At 38.9% G+C, this 17,490-nt stretch overlaps 1 protein-coding gene across 1 annotated transcript; it reads left to right on the top strand.

Annotated features, from left to right (window-relative positions):
- The first annotated feature begins 15,824 nt into the window (after positions 1-15,824).
- Positions 15,825-17,129, top strand: hrh2b (histamine receptor H2b). Its single transcript, XM_029519843.1, has 2 exons — positions 15,825-16,445; positions 16,650-17,129. The coding sequence occupies exons 1-2, from the start codon at positions 15,825-15,827 to the stop codon at positions 17,127-17,129; spliced, it is 1,101 nt and encodes a 366-aa protein (XP_029375703.1).
- The last annotated feature ends 361 nt before the right edge of the window (positions 17,130-17,490 follow it).

The following is a 17,490-nucleotide window of genomic DNA, read 5'->3' on the forward strand; positions in this document are numbered from 1 at the left end:
CATGGACATAAAAGCGTAACTGCAGCAACCTGAAACAAATCCTTGTGGATGGTTTCAAAAATTATTAATGCAGGTGGAGAATTTTGGATAGGACCTTACAATATGAGTGAGAAACATATTGACTGTCAAGCATGGGTAAAAGTACTTGCTTTGATTAAAATTTCTCAAAGAAAAAATTAAATTCTTGCAACAAAAGTGCCAGAGGGAAAAGTGGCCCGATAGCAAACAGTAACAGCCATGTGGCCTCATGGAGGAAGCACAGTTGCATTTAACTACTGTGACATTTGCATTTAACTAGAAATAGCAATAGCAATGAATGTCTGCAGTTTTTTATTTTTTTTGCCTTACATTGCTTAAAAAATGAGTTTATTTCTGTATTCAAAAGTTTAAAGCATTTTTTTTTTCAAACCTCACGAATATTAAAAAAAGTAATTAATTTGGTTGTCTGTAACTGGATTCCTATCCTTTTTGCATAAAGGGGTTAATGTAGCTATCAGACACAAGATAGATACATACTTATATGTATTATGATTATAATTATGTTAAAAGATCATTTAAATTCTATTATTTATTATCATTCTGATTCAGAGACCCCCAGTGGCTGAAGCTGCATAATGGTTTGGCCATTCTGCAAACTAATTTTCAGTTAAAGCTTCAGCTACCTTTGATGCCTGCATGATCAAGAACATACGTTAAAGACATCAACCAAGCTGTTTTTTTTCCATTCATGTTTTCAATTTATCTGAGAGAAAAATAAATAAATATATCAAACTGTATCTTTTGGAATTGTATTTTTTAGACCCAAGAGGGTCTAACAATGTCCCAAGAGGGAGCACCAACTGTTGGTGCCATGTAAATATTCTAAACAACAAGTAATCACAGAGTTAAAATAAATTTGTTTATCCTATGCTGTCAGAAATCATCCAAAACACAGCTATCAAGTGGTTGCATTTAATGACTTCAGCATGAGTCAGTCAAACACAAACCCTTTCCCTTCACTGAGGCTGGAAGGCAAACATGTCAAACCTGAGTCAAATTTAATTTCATGTGGGCTGTAAAATTGCTTTAAAAATCATATCATGAACTATTACATTTAAAGAGAAGCTTTTATAATACTTATATAAGAGAAAAGACACTATGGTTTAAACTTAAGTCATATGGACTAAGAAGCTGCAACCGTGCCTTCTTATGCATTATTGTGCAAAGATTCTGCAGCTCTCTGCAAGTGGACCTGCCAATTTTGAAGAGTGGTCCTGCTAAACAATATTGCAGCAACAGCACTGCACTGAGTCCTGCAGCCAAAGACAAATGGGTCCATAAAACTAAACACAAACAGACCAGGCAACAAATTGCACTTATTATTGTCAAAGAATATTTTTCCTCAAGGTGATATTAAAGCATTTAATCATAAAACGGCAGGACAATGTCATTCTACAGTATCAGTTCCAGTTTAGCCTGTAGATGTTAAAGTGTAAGTAGAACTCACAAATGCCAGAGAACAGCAGCTTACTGTATTTCACTTACATAATCATGCCAACTGTGATTGTAATTCTTCCTTTGAAGTGTGGCAGCTGGGTGTAGAGCTGTAGACAGACAGAAGACAGAACAGTACCTAATCAATACCAACATGTCTGTTGTGCCTCAGGAGATAATTCAGCATCAGTCAGGCATGGAAATGCTGTGCTGGTACACTTCAGAATTGCACACTATTCTAAATCACTGCACAAAGGAACTCAAAGTACTTTTCAAAGTAGGAATTTTCCCTCTCAGTGTTCTGTGTTTGCTTTTTCTCTACCCATGCAGCTTATCATAAAACCACATTTATCTCCACTTACTGTCTTACAGAGTCTTCAGTGCTGCTTCCCAAAGTGGTCTTGGGCCATTAGGGCCTCTAGGTACAGAATATTGTATGCCACACCGTCCTTTGGACCACTTTTAACTTTAATGTATCTTTGTTTCAAAGCTTTAATGGGGAATTACTCCTGTGTCTGTGATACTTGTGCTGCAAGCTCCTGATCACCACAGATCTGTATATAAGATTAATGTTGTGGTGTTCTTTCTTAAAGTGCAGGCTCCAGATGGCTTTTAACTCCACTTCTTTATCCTAGCATATTTAAAATTGGTATTTAAATTGAAAAAAAGGCTGTTAGAGCTGATATGAAAGCAGCATGTACGTGTGTGAAATTACATAGTGACACAGCTAGAGATTGCAGGTACTGGCTGCCCCTTTATGATTGCTCAGTGACCGAACAAATGAAACCTGAGACGGGGAAAAAAAAAATCTTCAATCTCTACTGAGTAACATTGCTGATATTAACTCTGAATTAAATCACTCCCTGTAAAGGTGAAGAAATTACAGGGGGTGCCAACACCACTGAAAGTGGTCTGTGGCTCTACAGTATGCAGCCCCCTCAGCCTATTCCAGTTCATTATTTTGGTTCAGTGGTGCCTCTGGTTGAAGTCCAGCGGCTTTCACCAGCTCCTGCATGTAGAAGCCAGGAGCAACTGCCAGCCTGCAAGCTTAAACAAATTGTGTACTACCTGTGCATAGCTAAATGTCAGAAAGCTGAAGCAGAGCTAAAAACAGAACTGAAGGGTGAATGACTTAAAAGATGAGAAGGATGAGGACTGAGGTGTGTCACAACACTGCAGCACAGTCCATGAAGCTAACACAGAACAGAGTGTAAATTAAGGTTTACACCACGACTGAAAACTGAAGCTGATGTGCAGTTATCTTGAAACCTGCATTCTGACTAATTGGGGAGCCAGCTCTACTGGTAGCAGAGAATCAGGTTTTATTGAAGTCAATGTGAAAATAACCCTACTCCTCACTTGATTTATACACTCAGCAAACATTTTCCTAAAGAGTTTTTGGTCTCATCATAAAGCAGGGCGTACACTGGAGCTACTGTGACTGAGACTACTGTGTGTGCGCACAGTGATCTGCCTGACAATCAGGATGGTGTCCAGACCAGGTCAGGTTTTTTTAATTTCTGCACCACGAAGAGCTGCATGTGGCACCAATGATTCATGTGTGCTTTTAATCCAGTAAAACATTTGCTAATCATCTGAAAAGACAGGGCATTATGGCATTAAATCCTACACACAGCAGTGAGGGTAATGGACTATTAGCTATTTTGCCAAGAGCCCTTTACCTGAGAGGAACCCATTCATTGGAAATTGTTGAAACAGCACAGAGATACTGTTTGTGATTCTTCAAGCAGCTATTCTTCCCTTGGAAATATCTGGCCATTAAGGGATAAATGTAAAGGTTTTAATATGCCTTTCTTTTAAATGTTTAAGCTCTTAGTTTCTGTTTTGCCTCCTCATGTTACACAGAGAGGACACATTCATTTCTGCTGCAGTACATTTCTCCCAGGGCAGCCTTCTGCGCACTGACAGACACTGTTTTAGATTGAAAATCTGTGCAAATTGGCCTGTTACTCTTCTTTCCAGCTCAGTGGACTATGAACTACAACATCCACAGGACGCTATAATAAAATTCATTTTTTACAAATGTGACACTAATAATGACAACGTAGGGCAAACTGAGTGGACCTTAACTTCTGGTTTTGATGGGAACCTTATAAACTACTCCTAGTTGCTTTCACTCTGGTTTGTCTAAAAGTCTGTTAGCATTTACTGTCCGAATGCCTTTTTGTATTATCTTTAAATTAGTTCTGACGGTGTCATCATAATGATAATTTACCCAATGAAATGCCCTACCAACTCCTAACCTTGCTGTGACACCCACAGTGTTAATTGGTTAATCCCACCTTTCCCTGTGGAGGAAAAAAAGCCCCTCAAGGGCTTGAACAACAGAAGGGCAGATAGTTTCCTGTTGCTTTGGTAAGAAAATGAAATGTCATCTGAATACTGATGTTATGTTTGATGCAGATAGTTGTCTTTGTTGTGTTCTCAGCGTGAATGACCAGTGGCTGTATAGAATAATCTAAAGAGAACAGATTGCTGGTTATGTTTTGTTTTTCAGCCCTTCCATTTCCAAGTAAATCAATGCATCTTAATGATATATAACATCTTGGCTCATGAATTTTTGGATGTAGATGTTTTATTTGCAACACCTAAGCTTTGTTCTCCTGAACTTGCATCTCCTGCTCTGAGCGATGTCCTGTGTTGCTGACAATTCTGACCCAGATTTGCTTAAGTCAACAGTAAAATTATCATCTCTACAATTATTCTTATTCAGATGGACAGAAGAGTTATTAGGTTTTTTCCTCCAATATCGCAAAAATGTGTTGCCAATTTTAAATATGTAATAGACTTCGTTTTACAGGCAATAGTGATAATTGTGCACAGGCTTTTATATAGCAAAAAAAAGGTAAAAATGCACCTTGCTGCAGATTTTGAATTATAGCTAATATCATTACCTGCGCCCCAAATAACGAAAATAGAAAGTTATGAAAAATTCATATTCAGACTCTGTTGCCAGGTCATGGAACTAAAACTATGGGGAATGCAGTGACAATAGATGTGAGCGTGAACTTGGTTGGTATTAAGCCTACAAAAAAGTATAAATATATGCTCTTATTTAAGTATTCAAATCAGATGCTCAACATATAATTTTGTTCTTCTTAAACATGTATTTTATTTTCTAATTAAACTTATTTATCTATATTTTACCCCTATATATTATTACATATATTAAACAAGCTTATTTTTTGAGCTGAGAGGGGAAAAGATGATCTCAAGTTAAACATGGATTAAGAGATACTTGAATTTCTGTTGTAGAAAACTTTCTAACTTGAATATAGTTAAAAGTTAAAAAAAAAAAAAAAAAAAAGTATGGATTTAAGGTGTATTACATTGTATCCCTGCAAAGACTCAGCCATACCCATCTTACCGCATCAAAATACTGAAACTTAAATGACGTTGCACTAAATGGAAACAAGTGCCCAATGATCATGGTGGTATAAGCTTCAGTATGGTTACTACAGTATAAAGAGCATGTTCAAACAAATCTATGCAGCGTCAGGTAAAATTTAGAGCATTATCTAAAAATCAAGACTACTTAAATGTAGATTATTCTTTTACCATTCAGATTCAGAGAGGACATTTTGAAATTAGGCAAAATATTAAATAATAACCCTGAACCAGACTTGGTTTATTTGATAATGCCTGGCACAGCAATAAACTGTGTACAGTTTACAGAGACAGCATTGACTGGTCTGTACTTTAAGGGTAATACCCAGCTAAATTCAGGATGCCCTGACAGCAGTATGGTTGTCAAGAACACAAGCTTAAATTAGTAACCTTAAAGCCGTGACCTCATTATTATGCAGACATGCAGCTACTGCAGACAAGAGCCACATGTGGGGTAAATTCAGCAGCCCTGTCATAGTTATAAAAAAAAATATGCAAATGATTTCAATTCCCATTTGTCACAAATTTTCTGTTTTTTATTAATATTCAGCCTGTTTGCAGCTATCACTGCCATTAAATATACCCACCCCCTTTCCTGTTTTTCCTTTACATATCTAAGCACTGCTGGCGGTTTGGTTCACATACAGAAGTAATGACTCATTTTGACATGGAGATTCACTGGCAGTGCTCCTTTGGGGGCAAAGAGGGGTGGAAGAGGGCAGAGAAGGGCAGAATGGGGTCTACTCATTCTCCCCCTCTCAGGGTCGAGTGTCCTCCAGGGGTTTGCAGAGGAGCAGTAATCCAGTGAGATGGGAGAGATTGGCTTCCCCTGGGATGGAAATGTAATATGACAGAGTACAATGGAGGAAGAAGGGGAGTGCGCTGACTGAATTTTCTTGCAACAAAGCTGGCAATAGCCTGTGGCTTTTATATGGCCTTCAACATGGTATAATTTAGTTTAATAATCCTACATAACAATTTCTACTCTTGCCTGTCTACTTCAATTCATCATGCTCAACACCATGTTCAGCTATATTAAGAGTGGCAAAGAACTAATGCTGGCATCTATCTCACTTTCACAGGATAGGACTCGGAGTGAGAATTTTGAGGAAAAACCTCAGTCTCCATCAATACATATATCACAAATGCTATCCACATCTTTTAACAACTTTGAATAATGTCAAGGAAACATTTCCTTTACTGCCCCAGGAGGGCAATTCATTTGGCAGACAAGGATTATCTCTCACACACACACACACACACACACACACACGATGTAAAGCAAATTATTTATGTACATCAGGGATGTAACATATTTAACCCCACTTGATTAATACAAACAATGAACAACCAGTAACAACAGCTGCATTGGGAAATTGCATGTATTTTTCCAGTGTTGTCTTTCAGTTTGCATCTAATGTGTGCTCCTCCTACTCGATCAAAATCATGCCAACAACCCCTGTTAATCTATCCTGAGAATTGCAAAGCATAATCTATGCATAATCAATACATTCATCAAATACATCATCATCTGGTTTGCTGAAAATTGACTGGTGTCTTACAAGATACTTAACAACCTTGCTGGCTGCATTACAAATCATAATGTCACTTGCACAAATGCAGTTGTTATATTGGAAGTAGTGTCCTCTGTCTAAGCTGCCAAGCATCTTCTATAAATCTCACCAAAACAGAAGTTTCCACATTAAGAAGCCATCTCAACATATCAGTATATGACAGCCAAAGCAGATCACACCAAAACCCTTCACTTGGAGCTGGTCAAATAAATATTTCCTTCTGTCAGAACACAAGGACATGACAAAATGAGATTTACACTCCAGCACTGCATAAAATACAAATGGTTCACTTCAGACATATCTTTATATGTGCCTCCCTTAGGTGCCAGTGATAAAGTACCAGCTCTTCACAAAGCACACAAACACCGTAGCAATATCTCAAAATGTTATTCAAGTGGTTTTGTACAGAAATCATCTTTAATTGGAAGAACTGCTTACAAATTTCCTTTTTCCCCCCAATCTCATTTATAAACCTTAAATAATATTAGTAAATTTAAGTTATTCAAAAAGGTTGATTCAGATTGGCAAGAGAAAACATAACTGCTCAAAATAAAAAAAAATATATACATATTTTTTGAATGATCTCAGTGAAAAGCTTTTGGGCCAATTATAATTCTGGAAACTAAACAAGGTGTTTACACTGTCTCCCGAGTTCAACTCTCTGCTTTACAAGAGCTGCTATATGCAACATTTTAAAGTTGTGATGATGGCAATGCCAGACTGTTGTTATGTTACTACTTCACCTTTGATGTACATTTTTTAGTGTCTTGAAGGTGTTGCTTAATTTGCAGAGCTTTATACATATACACCCATTAAAAAAAATAAATAAATAAAATAACCACCACCAAGAGTACTTGACCATTTAATGAGAGTCCCTATGTACAGTATGCGTGAAAAAGTCTGTGTGAAGTTACAGAAATGCGAACATCTACCATTTGCTTTGCAAGACAGCTTTAATGATGGAAGAAAGGTCGGGTGGGGAAATGCAGCACCATGAAGCAGGTCAGAGCAGCGGCTGTGAAACAGTGAGAAAAAGCTTGTTAGTCAGAAACATCACTTCAGGCTCACTCACATCTTGTTAGCTCAGCCTTGTAAATGAGGATGATTGACAGACAACACAGCTGGGAGGCCTTTTTTAATTCCTGTTATTGGCCGAGAAGGATCATTCTCCTACAGCCAGAATAATCTAACACAGCTTGGTCTCCCCAAGTGCACAAATAATTCATGAATCACCAGAAACTACACAATGACTACACTGGATCTACTGTTACTGAACTCAGCTGTAGAATAAAACTCCTACATCTTGGATTAGCCCCCATTTCAGGACATTTCCATCTTCAAAAAAGTTATCTACATCATCCACTTGCGATTTACGCACGACTCCTGCACAACCTCAATCCCCAAAGGCTCTGTGAAAGTCACCACAAAACACAACAACAACAACAACAACACAACAGGTGAGGAGAGTCAGCTGCAGCAAGGAGAACCAACACATCACAGCTCCGGCCATTAGCCTAGCTGTAACACACAGCCAAGCTAGCATCGCCACGATGTGTGCAGCAATCAGCAACTTCACCAACGAGTTAGCTGAAGATATCAGTCAACACGCTGTAACTCCAACTTTGTGTGGCCGAGAAGTTACTTACACACTGAACACAAGCAGAGCAGGCAGAGTCGGACCGGAGCTCCACAGCTGGCTTCACCTCTCCACCGCCCGGCGGGGTTTCAACCTGGACTCTGCTGGGAACTCTTTTCCTTTTATAAAATAAAATTAAATTAAATATAAATAAATAAATAAGATGTGTTTGTTTGTTTTTAGTGGGTAAAACTCCACATTTAAATTTATGTACAACTAAAATTCTCTACGTGTCATCTAAAAGACATTTTGACCGTGAAGTGACCGGTCATGAATGGGTCACTCGTGTCTTTTAAGGGAACGGGGTGCGTTCACGGCCGCAAAAACCCAGGTGATTCCTGTAACTCTGGTAATGATTCAACAGCATACTTCTGCGGCTGAAATCAACACAACCGTGGCTGCCATCCACCTCCTTCCCTCTTAAGCACAACCAAATGAATCATCTACTAGGTGTGTTGAAAAGATGGGCAGTCTGTTATAAAGAGCAGGATTCTTGATTGTAATGGTCGGATGTGAGTGAATCTTGTTAATGGGCTGAGTCAATTATGATTTAGCAAACCGAGAAGTGTTCAGTATCCACTCCTGCCCAGCAGGTGGAAGAAAAGAGTTGTTTGGATTTTTCTGTTACAACTGAAGGGAAAATACAAGTTGCATCACAGTGTTGCAGTCTCCGCTGTCTCCTAACTAACCGTTTTACCAGTTTGTTTGTTTTTTTCCTGCCACACAATATGAACCTCATGGTGGAATTCCAGCTAATCATGCCACATTTCCACAGTCAATATCACCGCAGCTTTATAACACTGGAATCATTTTTGTTTTTCATTACCAAGATGAAGCTACCCTTTTTAATTAGAACACTGCAATTTGATTTCATTTTTTTTATTTGCTGTTTTGTTTTTCTCCATTGTCCTGAGACACCATAATGATAATACACCAAAAAAAAATGTTTACTTTGAGAGAATGTTATGTTGATGTGAAAAAGGCAAATAAAGATTTTCTAGTTTTTCTGAATGACTACACTCAAAAATGTTTTTTTCACTAACACCTCCTTTCAACTTCACATTCTTAATGTTTAAATTGTTCCTTATCTAAGTAATATCTCCCTGCTGCCCTCCCTGACCAGGGGAAGTTTATGAAGCATAGTGCACTGCTATTTCTAGTTGTGCAAACAGTCTGAACGGCCTCAGTGATTCTCAGGCCTTGTCCTCCCTGCATGCAATATTTTATGGCTCCCTGATGAATTAAGGATATTAACATTCCTCACTGATCTCCTTGTGTGTAATACGTTAATTCTTACTACTGCTGCTGCATTTAAGCAGCAGGAAATCATGTTCATTTAGTTAAATTAAGATATAGCTTTATATTAAACTGTTTGCATGCACATAAAAGTGTGTCTGCTGCATGGAGGAGTCTTTAGACAGATGAGGATTTTCTCCCACTCAAATAAACACCATAAAAACAGGTGAGTGAGAAAACCTCCTCGTTAACCAGGTTATTTTTTAATCTCTTTTGCCTGCATATTTATTCCAACTTGCTTTAATTGTTAACATGTTTTCTTTTTGGAGCAATTGGGGCTGCTGGGAATGCAGAGCCACACTTTGAAGGAAACCAGTGACATACATTTTCATGTGAGCGCTATAATGGATTGATTGCATAAGGGCACAAGGTGAAAGAGCAACTTTAAGCCTTTAAGTTTGCTTTTATATGGCACTTAATGATGTTAAAAACGTCACATGTGTTAGGCCTACACCTGAAAATGGTCCCAATGAAAACTGCCCAACAAAACCCAAGCATCATAAATGCTGTAGAAGTTTTAGTATCTCTACGTCTGGAACAGCTAAACCTTTCTGCATTAAAGAACTGACCTTTATGCATTAAATTATGGAAAAGGCTGGCTGATCTTCAAGATGTTCACCTAATACAGTGGCACATACGTATGACAGGTTGTTTCAGTGAGATATTCTTTATGGAAGATAAAGCTGTTGTTGCAACAGAATTATTCTGTAAATCTATGTGACCAGATGGGACGTGCAGTTTGTCAGTAATGTAATACTATTTGTGGTCTTGGCTGTCTATTTAGAGACACACTAGTAATGATGTTTAACATGAAGTTAAATGTGATGCAGATCAGCAGCATAATATTGATTGATAATGAGTGTACTGTATAATTATAGCCATTATGGCAGTGTAGGATGGTAAGTCTGCTCACCGCTTTGATCCACACTGAAATAGCTCAAAAAATAGGATTAGGGTATGCATTGCTGTTTTACTTTTTATAATGACTCTAGTACCATCGTAATGTCCAATAGTTTGTTAATGAAAAAGCCTTTCTCTAATAATAAACTATGCCTAATAAAAAATGATACCTACTAAATATCAGTCTGAACAAATGCACTAATGACTACCACTGGCAATGTCCACAGTTGCATAAAATATGAGTATGAACAACTTTAACTGGAGAAATTGATGAAATAACCTTGAGTAAAGCGTCCAACATCCATCACAAATGTCCTACATTTGCACCAACTACAGCAAAAAATACCCAGGTTATGAAGACATCATAATATGGGGAGATGAAACAAGCCTGCAACTTTGGGTGATCAAAACCCAAAAGTTGTGTCGAGAGGAGGTGAAATGCATTTTTAGACTGAAATAACTCGTGAAAATGCTTGTGTGCAATCAGTGACTGAATACACTAGAGGGAGTACATATACATATGTTGGGGGTATGTATCCATCTGCAGTCTGTGAGATCAGAGACGGGAGGAACTAAGGGAGGAGATATAGAGGTGGACCTTGAAAGAGAGCGCGAGAGAGAGTGTTCAGACATAAGAGGACTCAAGCCACCAGAGGAGGAGGTTCATGATCTCTGGAGAAGGTTGGGTTCTCTTGCACATTTGAAACAAACCATGTGAGGTGAGTCATCATACTTTTACATAATTTTTTTAGACATACGAATATATGGATTTTTACATGGAGAACAAAGGTTGAGTGTTAATCAGACGCAATGCATTCAATTTTAAATTTCCCACTCACAGAGGGGAGATTCACACAGTGTGACGTCTGAGCTGGAAGACCAGACGTCATCCTGTACCTTAATGTAAGCCAATGTATGGATTTTCCCAGTGATTCATGTGCAGTATGTCTCATTTTCTCTGGTTAAACATTCACAGGATATAAGGAAGCATGTAGGTGGGTTTAGCAGAAATATGCAGCACTGTCAAATGTCAAGTCACAAAACAAGTTGTTGAGTCAATACTGAGCGTGTTATTTTGCAATAGCTTGTGCTATTAACAGTAATTATGCATATTAGACTTTTATCAGTCGGTTTTGTCTTGTGCGAAGTGTCACATCTTAATATTTGACATGGTTAGTGACATTGGATGGTCAGTTTGTCATTTAGTCCAATTTAGTCCTGCTACAAGCAGGCCCTTTCTTGTTTACTTTGTGAATACAGCGATATGTACATTCAGATAATCTTAAATAATTGGAGGGTTGCCAAATTCCAATCCAGTTCTGGTTTACTTCTTATACTTTTCTTTTTGCTGCTGAAAAACGTGCATGAGGAGCAGGATAGGACGCTGTACACAAGTCCTATAAATGCTCCTTCTATGCCCCAAACAATTTACCATACTTGGTTTTACTTCTCACATGCTGTCAAATAATTGATAGATACTGTTTATTCATCTTCTGTTATTTTGGGCCAGATATTTTCCCACACTGTTATACTGTTGAGTCATTCATCCCACCAGTTAAACCTAATTTGCTTCTTGATGCAGTTGCTGTTAGACTCATGTTCTCTGACCACTGTCAGCTAATACACTTCTGCGATATCAGCGGCAGCCAAGCAGGCATATGATGCCATATAATTAAATTGGATGATCGTGTTGAGCAGATCTGATGGCACAGATCAATCATGCACAATTGATAATTAACACAGACATCTTTACCTTTTACCTTTTATTTCATGGCAGTATTCTGATGTCTTGTTAACATCACTCAAGATATTATCGTAATTTGAAGGGAAAAAAAGGATGGGGGGGCTCTGTTCTTCTTTTAGACTGTCTGGAACATGAGCAAATCAATTATGCAATGATGTGTAAAATGATCACAGGCTTATGGGTCTTGCCTCTTGTCTTTCACTTGTCACCAGAAACAGGGCAAAACGAGAGTGGCGACATTTGATCACTTGGTGTCATTTAAATTTTTTATTGAATCATTTCTGGCACTTCTCTGGCCCTGTCCTGAGGTCGGACTGTTGTAGCGCTGAACAAGGGCAGCAAGCTGACTTAATCTAAACTCTGAACAAACAGAGTCCCCATGGAAACAGGAGGTGGCTATCCCTGAGGGTGAATCTAATGACATTATTAAAAACATTGAAACCTTCCAAACCTCTGAATGGCCACGTACAGCTGGAATAATGATCGGTCTGGTTTGTTAATCAGCCAGCTTTTGGACACACAAAGTAAAATTAGTATTTAGATAAAATGCATTGAGTGCAATCTTATACAAATCTATTATTATCATTTATTATTACTATTATTATTAGCATTGGTGGCCTTTTTTTTTTGCATTGCATTGCATCTGTTTTATGATAAGGGACAAGGCAGCCGATTACACAATTCAGGATCACAAAAAAAACACAGCAATTAACAAACAGCAGGGATGTCACTCAAAACACGAGGAAAGTTTAGAAATGCAAAATAATTCTAACAAGCTTAACTTTATCTGGCTTGCACCAATGCCCTTTAACAAGATTTGCCCATATTGAATTCTGAAAGGGGGCTTTCATGGATGTATTGACGTTTTATCCGTAAATTTTTGTTCAAGAAATTACCTGTGAAGTCTGCTTGCAACGGTAAAGACATTTGAAATTAAATCTCATCAAAGTATTTTAAACATAGTAACATAGCATTTTCTCCGCCTTTATCATTCCCACTGTAAACAGTTTGCATTATTATATTTGCCACAACAGCAAGGGCGATATTATATTGGAAAAACCCTGAACAGTCACAGTAATTGTCAGGAAACAACACAGGTGGGAACCTGGGGTCATCGCCGCTTCTGTGAGTCTTTCTCACAGCTTTTTAACATTTGTACTCCATACAACTAAACATGAGAGGGGATGTTGCCTTGTGTGTCACTGTGTTTTTCGGTTTGCATATGGAGATTACTTACAGATTCAGAAGCTGTATAACAGATAAATAAACAAATCCTTGGACAGGAGAACAAACACCCACACAAGTTTAACATCATTTGTCTTCCCCATTCATCATAATGTAAGTTTCCGTCCTCAGTAAACAGGTCATCAGAGTTCAGGGTCAGCTGCATGGATCCAGCCATGATATGTTGATTTTACTTGAAGCAGGTGTTGTTATTTTGACTTAAAAGCTTGAGGATGAGGATGCTAGCACATGTTGTAGTGTAGTTTAGTAAGTCACTTGCGCTTGTCTGCACATGATTTCGAGGCAGGACCGAGACAGCGTTCAACATTAACGCAAAATAAAAATTAATATATGATCATTACATTTCTCTAGGTAGTAGAGTTCTCATGTCAATATCAGCCTGCTGTTAAAGTCATTTCTGCTTTTGAACCTAATCGGAGGAATCACTGTTTGAAACTGAATGCATGAGATAGCACAATAGATTCAGCATGAGTGTGATTCCTGTTGTAAGGGGTTTAATTTAAATATGAAAAGTGCTTTTAAATAATGACAAATCTTAAAGTACCCAGGTGCAACATATGATTAAGGTATTTTAGTTTCACATCACAGAATTGTATTAGCACTTACTGTGATCTGGTTTGGCTTGCTTATTACATCACGCATCATTCCCAAGGCAGAGCAGCTGGGGCTCTAAGAGAACACTGCAGTTTGTTGAGACAGGTTGATCATGTTTTAGTTATTTATTCTAAATTTAATGACATTGTGGATGCAACACCATGAATGTCCATTGGAACAGTTAGTTTTCTTTTTTTTAAGTAGCAAGATGACGGTTTTAATTTTTTAAAGATGTCATGCAGTTATTCTCGACTTGAGTGTTGTTGAATCATCCTGCACTTAAAAAAAAAAAGAAGCTTGGGTTTTTTCACTTCTTTCCTTAAACAGTGACAGAATGTTTTATGATTGTTTTTAAGATCTTGTGTTGTATTAGCCTGACATTAATGCACAAAGTAGTGCAGCCCACGCTTTTACAGCATGCTTTCTTTCTATTGTAAATGTTCTTGTCTCTACAGGGTCCAGATCTTCAACCTCAACATATGTTTATACACTTTCTTTAACTTTCTCTCTCTCTCTCTGTTGTAAATCAGCCAAATTGACTACTAGTTTCATTGACATGTACCTCCACACCAGTTAATGTCAAAATCCTATGAGAAAGGTGTTTGATGGGATGTGTAAATTGTATAATTACAGCAAAAGCATAGAAAAAAAATAACAGACTACATGAAAAGTAGTGGTCAGCATGGCAGCAGAATGGTTAGCACTGGTTGTGGGTTCATTTCCTGGGCCTGGAGCCTTTCTGTGCAGTTTGCATGTTCTCCCTGTCCAAAGACATGCATGTTTGGGTTCATTGGTGTCCGTAGGTGTGAGTGTGAGTGGTTGTTGGTCTCTGTCTGTCTCTGTGTGTTGGCCCTGTGATGGACTGGTGACCTGTCCAGGATGTACCCGCCATCACCCAGAGTGAGCTGGGATTGGCTCCAGCACCCCCCTGCAACCCGGAAACGGAAAAGCGGTAGAAGATGGATGGATGGATGAAAAATAGGACTGCACTTCAATACAATATGGATTATAAACAGTTGATGTGGTAAACAAACAAAAGTGCAAACGCATCACTGTTGGATTAAAGAAGAAAACGAAAGAGGAATATTATCTTTGACTTGTGGGTGTACAGAAACTTAAATGAGCTAAGATAAGATTGGTCAGATAGTATATGTATAAGAGTGGTACATGATGTGTGCTGTGTAACTGCTGACATTGGTATAAATACTACACAATCCTTTCTGCTCTTTTAATATATCCCTCAAATTGCCAGTACAAAATGTGCTTTGTGTCTGGAGTTTGCTGCAAGACTATATTCACCCGTCTGTGACTGAGGATTTATTTCTCTTGCAATATTTTCGAAAGCTCAGGGTTTTTTTTTTCTTTTACTTTTTTAAAAATGCCACTACTTTAGAAAGCACAACATAGCAAGACACCTAATGTTAAATGAATTGCTGAAATCATAACTTCTCCACTGTCCCTGCAGAACTCTCTAAAACAAATTAATGCCCCTACGCCCATTGCGTAGTTATCTGTAAGTTATACTCTCTGTGACCATTAATAGTAATTAGAATTTTGGCAGGCAGCTGCATTAGAAAATTTCAATGAATGGCAGTAAATTTAACATGTTTCACTTTGGAAATACACAGGTGTGATTTATGAGTTGACAATATGGTGAATTTTTCAAGTGATAAGTGTTCTTGTTCATTACCAGGGGATGGATCAGAGGCCCATGGCAGTGACATGGTGAAAAAAAGAGATGGCTGGGAAGGGTGATCCACTCAGTCAAATATTTCTGCACCTGATTACCTTCACTCAAAGGACCTGTGGAAAGGATTTACCTGATGGAAAAGTGAATTGACAGTAGCTGAGGAAGGCTCGAGATAAGTGGATGAACCAGTGTCTACGTTTTTTTCAGTGAGATCAAAAAGAGCAGCGCTGTAACAGCGTCTTAGTGCCAGAAGCAAAGAACACCATGATCTCCACGGCTCTCCGCTGGCTGGTCTTGGTGTCTTTTATCATTGTGACCATTGGTGGGAACGTGCTCGTATGTTTGGCTGTGGGGCTCAGCCGCCGACTGTGGCGCATCGCTAATTGCTTTGTGGTGTCACTGGCAGTGACAGATTTCCTGCTAGGGCTGCTGGTGTTGCCCTTGTCTGCCACTTTGGAGCTGCGCAGTGGGAATTGGCCCCTGGGAGGAGCCCTCTGTAATATCTACATCTCGCTGGATGTCATGCTGTGTACATCCTCTATCCTGAACCTGCTAGCAATCAGTGTGGACCGATACTTGGCCATTTCAGCTCCCCTGAGCTACTCTAGGAGAGTCACCCCTTTGAGGGTGACACTGGCCTTGACCACCATCTGGGGCTTGTCACTGGCTCTGTCCTTTGTACCCATCCACCTGGGCTGGAACACAGTGGACTACAGAGTGCAACACTTGGACTGGGTCATGGGGGATGAGGCCATAGAGGGACGCTACTGCCAGTTTGAATGGAATAACAACTATGTTGTTATTTATGCCTTTGGCTCATTTTACCTGCCTCTGCTAGCTATGTGTGGAATGTACCTTTGCATATTTAGAGTGGCACGAGAACAGGTCAGTGTGTATTATGAGCTGCATAATAAAAGAGCAAATACGATGTCATTAACGTGATCTGCATCTAACTGGAAACAGATATTTGCAACACCTTAAATTATGGATATGAGCCATTCTGAGTATTTATCATCAGACCACTAAATGCACTCATCTCATTTTCTGTGTCAACCGGCTCTCAAACCTTTTCTCCACCGATCTTTTCAGGTGCGGCGTATTCGTGCTGCCACGCCATCGTTTGCACGCATAGCATCAACTGCATCAATAGCCCAAGAGCACAAAGCCACGGTGACCTTGGCAGCTGTACTGGGGGCCTTTATCATCTGTTGGTTCCCTTACTTCACTTTCTTCATCTGCATGGGAATAAAGGAAAAGACAAACCCTCCAAATATGGTTCACTCTGTGGTGCTGTGGCTGGGCTATTTTAATTCAGCCCTGAACCCCATCCTGTATCCAGCCTTCAACAGGGATTTTCGTAGAGCCTATGGAGAGCTACTTAACTGCACAGGACCTTCTCGCAGAAAACCACTGTTTGTTCCAGTGTCTGTGTATAAAAGGTGGACCATTGCAAACGAGCAGAGACCCTCCCAGCACTCAGAGAAACTTAAACACAATGTCAAAAACAAAGTTGAGCCAAAGAGCCTCACTCTGTGTGAGTTAAATGGTATTCCTGCTGAGCCCAGCTGAAATGCTGTGATTGTGCTGGACTGTAGACTTGCAGCAAAGCATTGGCCCACGACTCATAGTACCAGATTAGATATTCACCATATCAGGTAGATGTTCCATGTATAGTGCCAAAGATTACACAAACTCAAGGTGCAACATCACAAAACTGAAGTACACTTTATGTTTTTGTGGTGATAGATTGAGCAAAATTTGTCCACATGCTTAAATAATAGGTGCCTGTGATTTTCCTGTTTATTTTTAACAGTGGGTGAGACTCACAGTTAAAGTGTCTGTTTAGTAAAAAGTGTTAAAAAGCACAACAGTGAAAATCAAGGTAAAGAGAGCAGAGCTGGAGTGAATAGGTGACTCAGTAAGTTTCCCT

Source organism: Echeneis naucrates, chromosome 14, assembly GCF_900963305.1.
Source record: "Echeneis naucrates chromosome 14, fEcheNa1.1, whole genome shotgun sequence".
Lineage (NCBI taxonomy): Eukaryota > Metazoa > Chordata > Actinopteri > Carangiformes > Echeneidae > Echeneis > Echeneis naucrates.

Excerpts from the sequence above, each read along its gene's own strand:
- hrh2b (XM_029519843.1), top strand. The coding sequence starts at position 15,825 with ATGATCTCCACGGCTCTCCGCTGGCTGGTCTTGGTGTCTTTTATCATT. Across the intron at positions 16,446-16,649 it reads TTAGAGTGGCACGAGAACAG|GTGCGGCGTATTCGTGCTGC; the intron begins GTCAGTGTGTAT and ends CGATCTTTTCAG.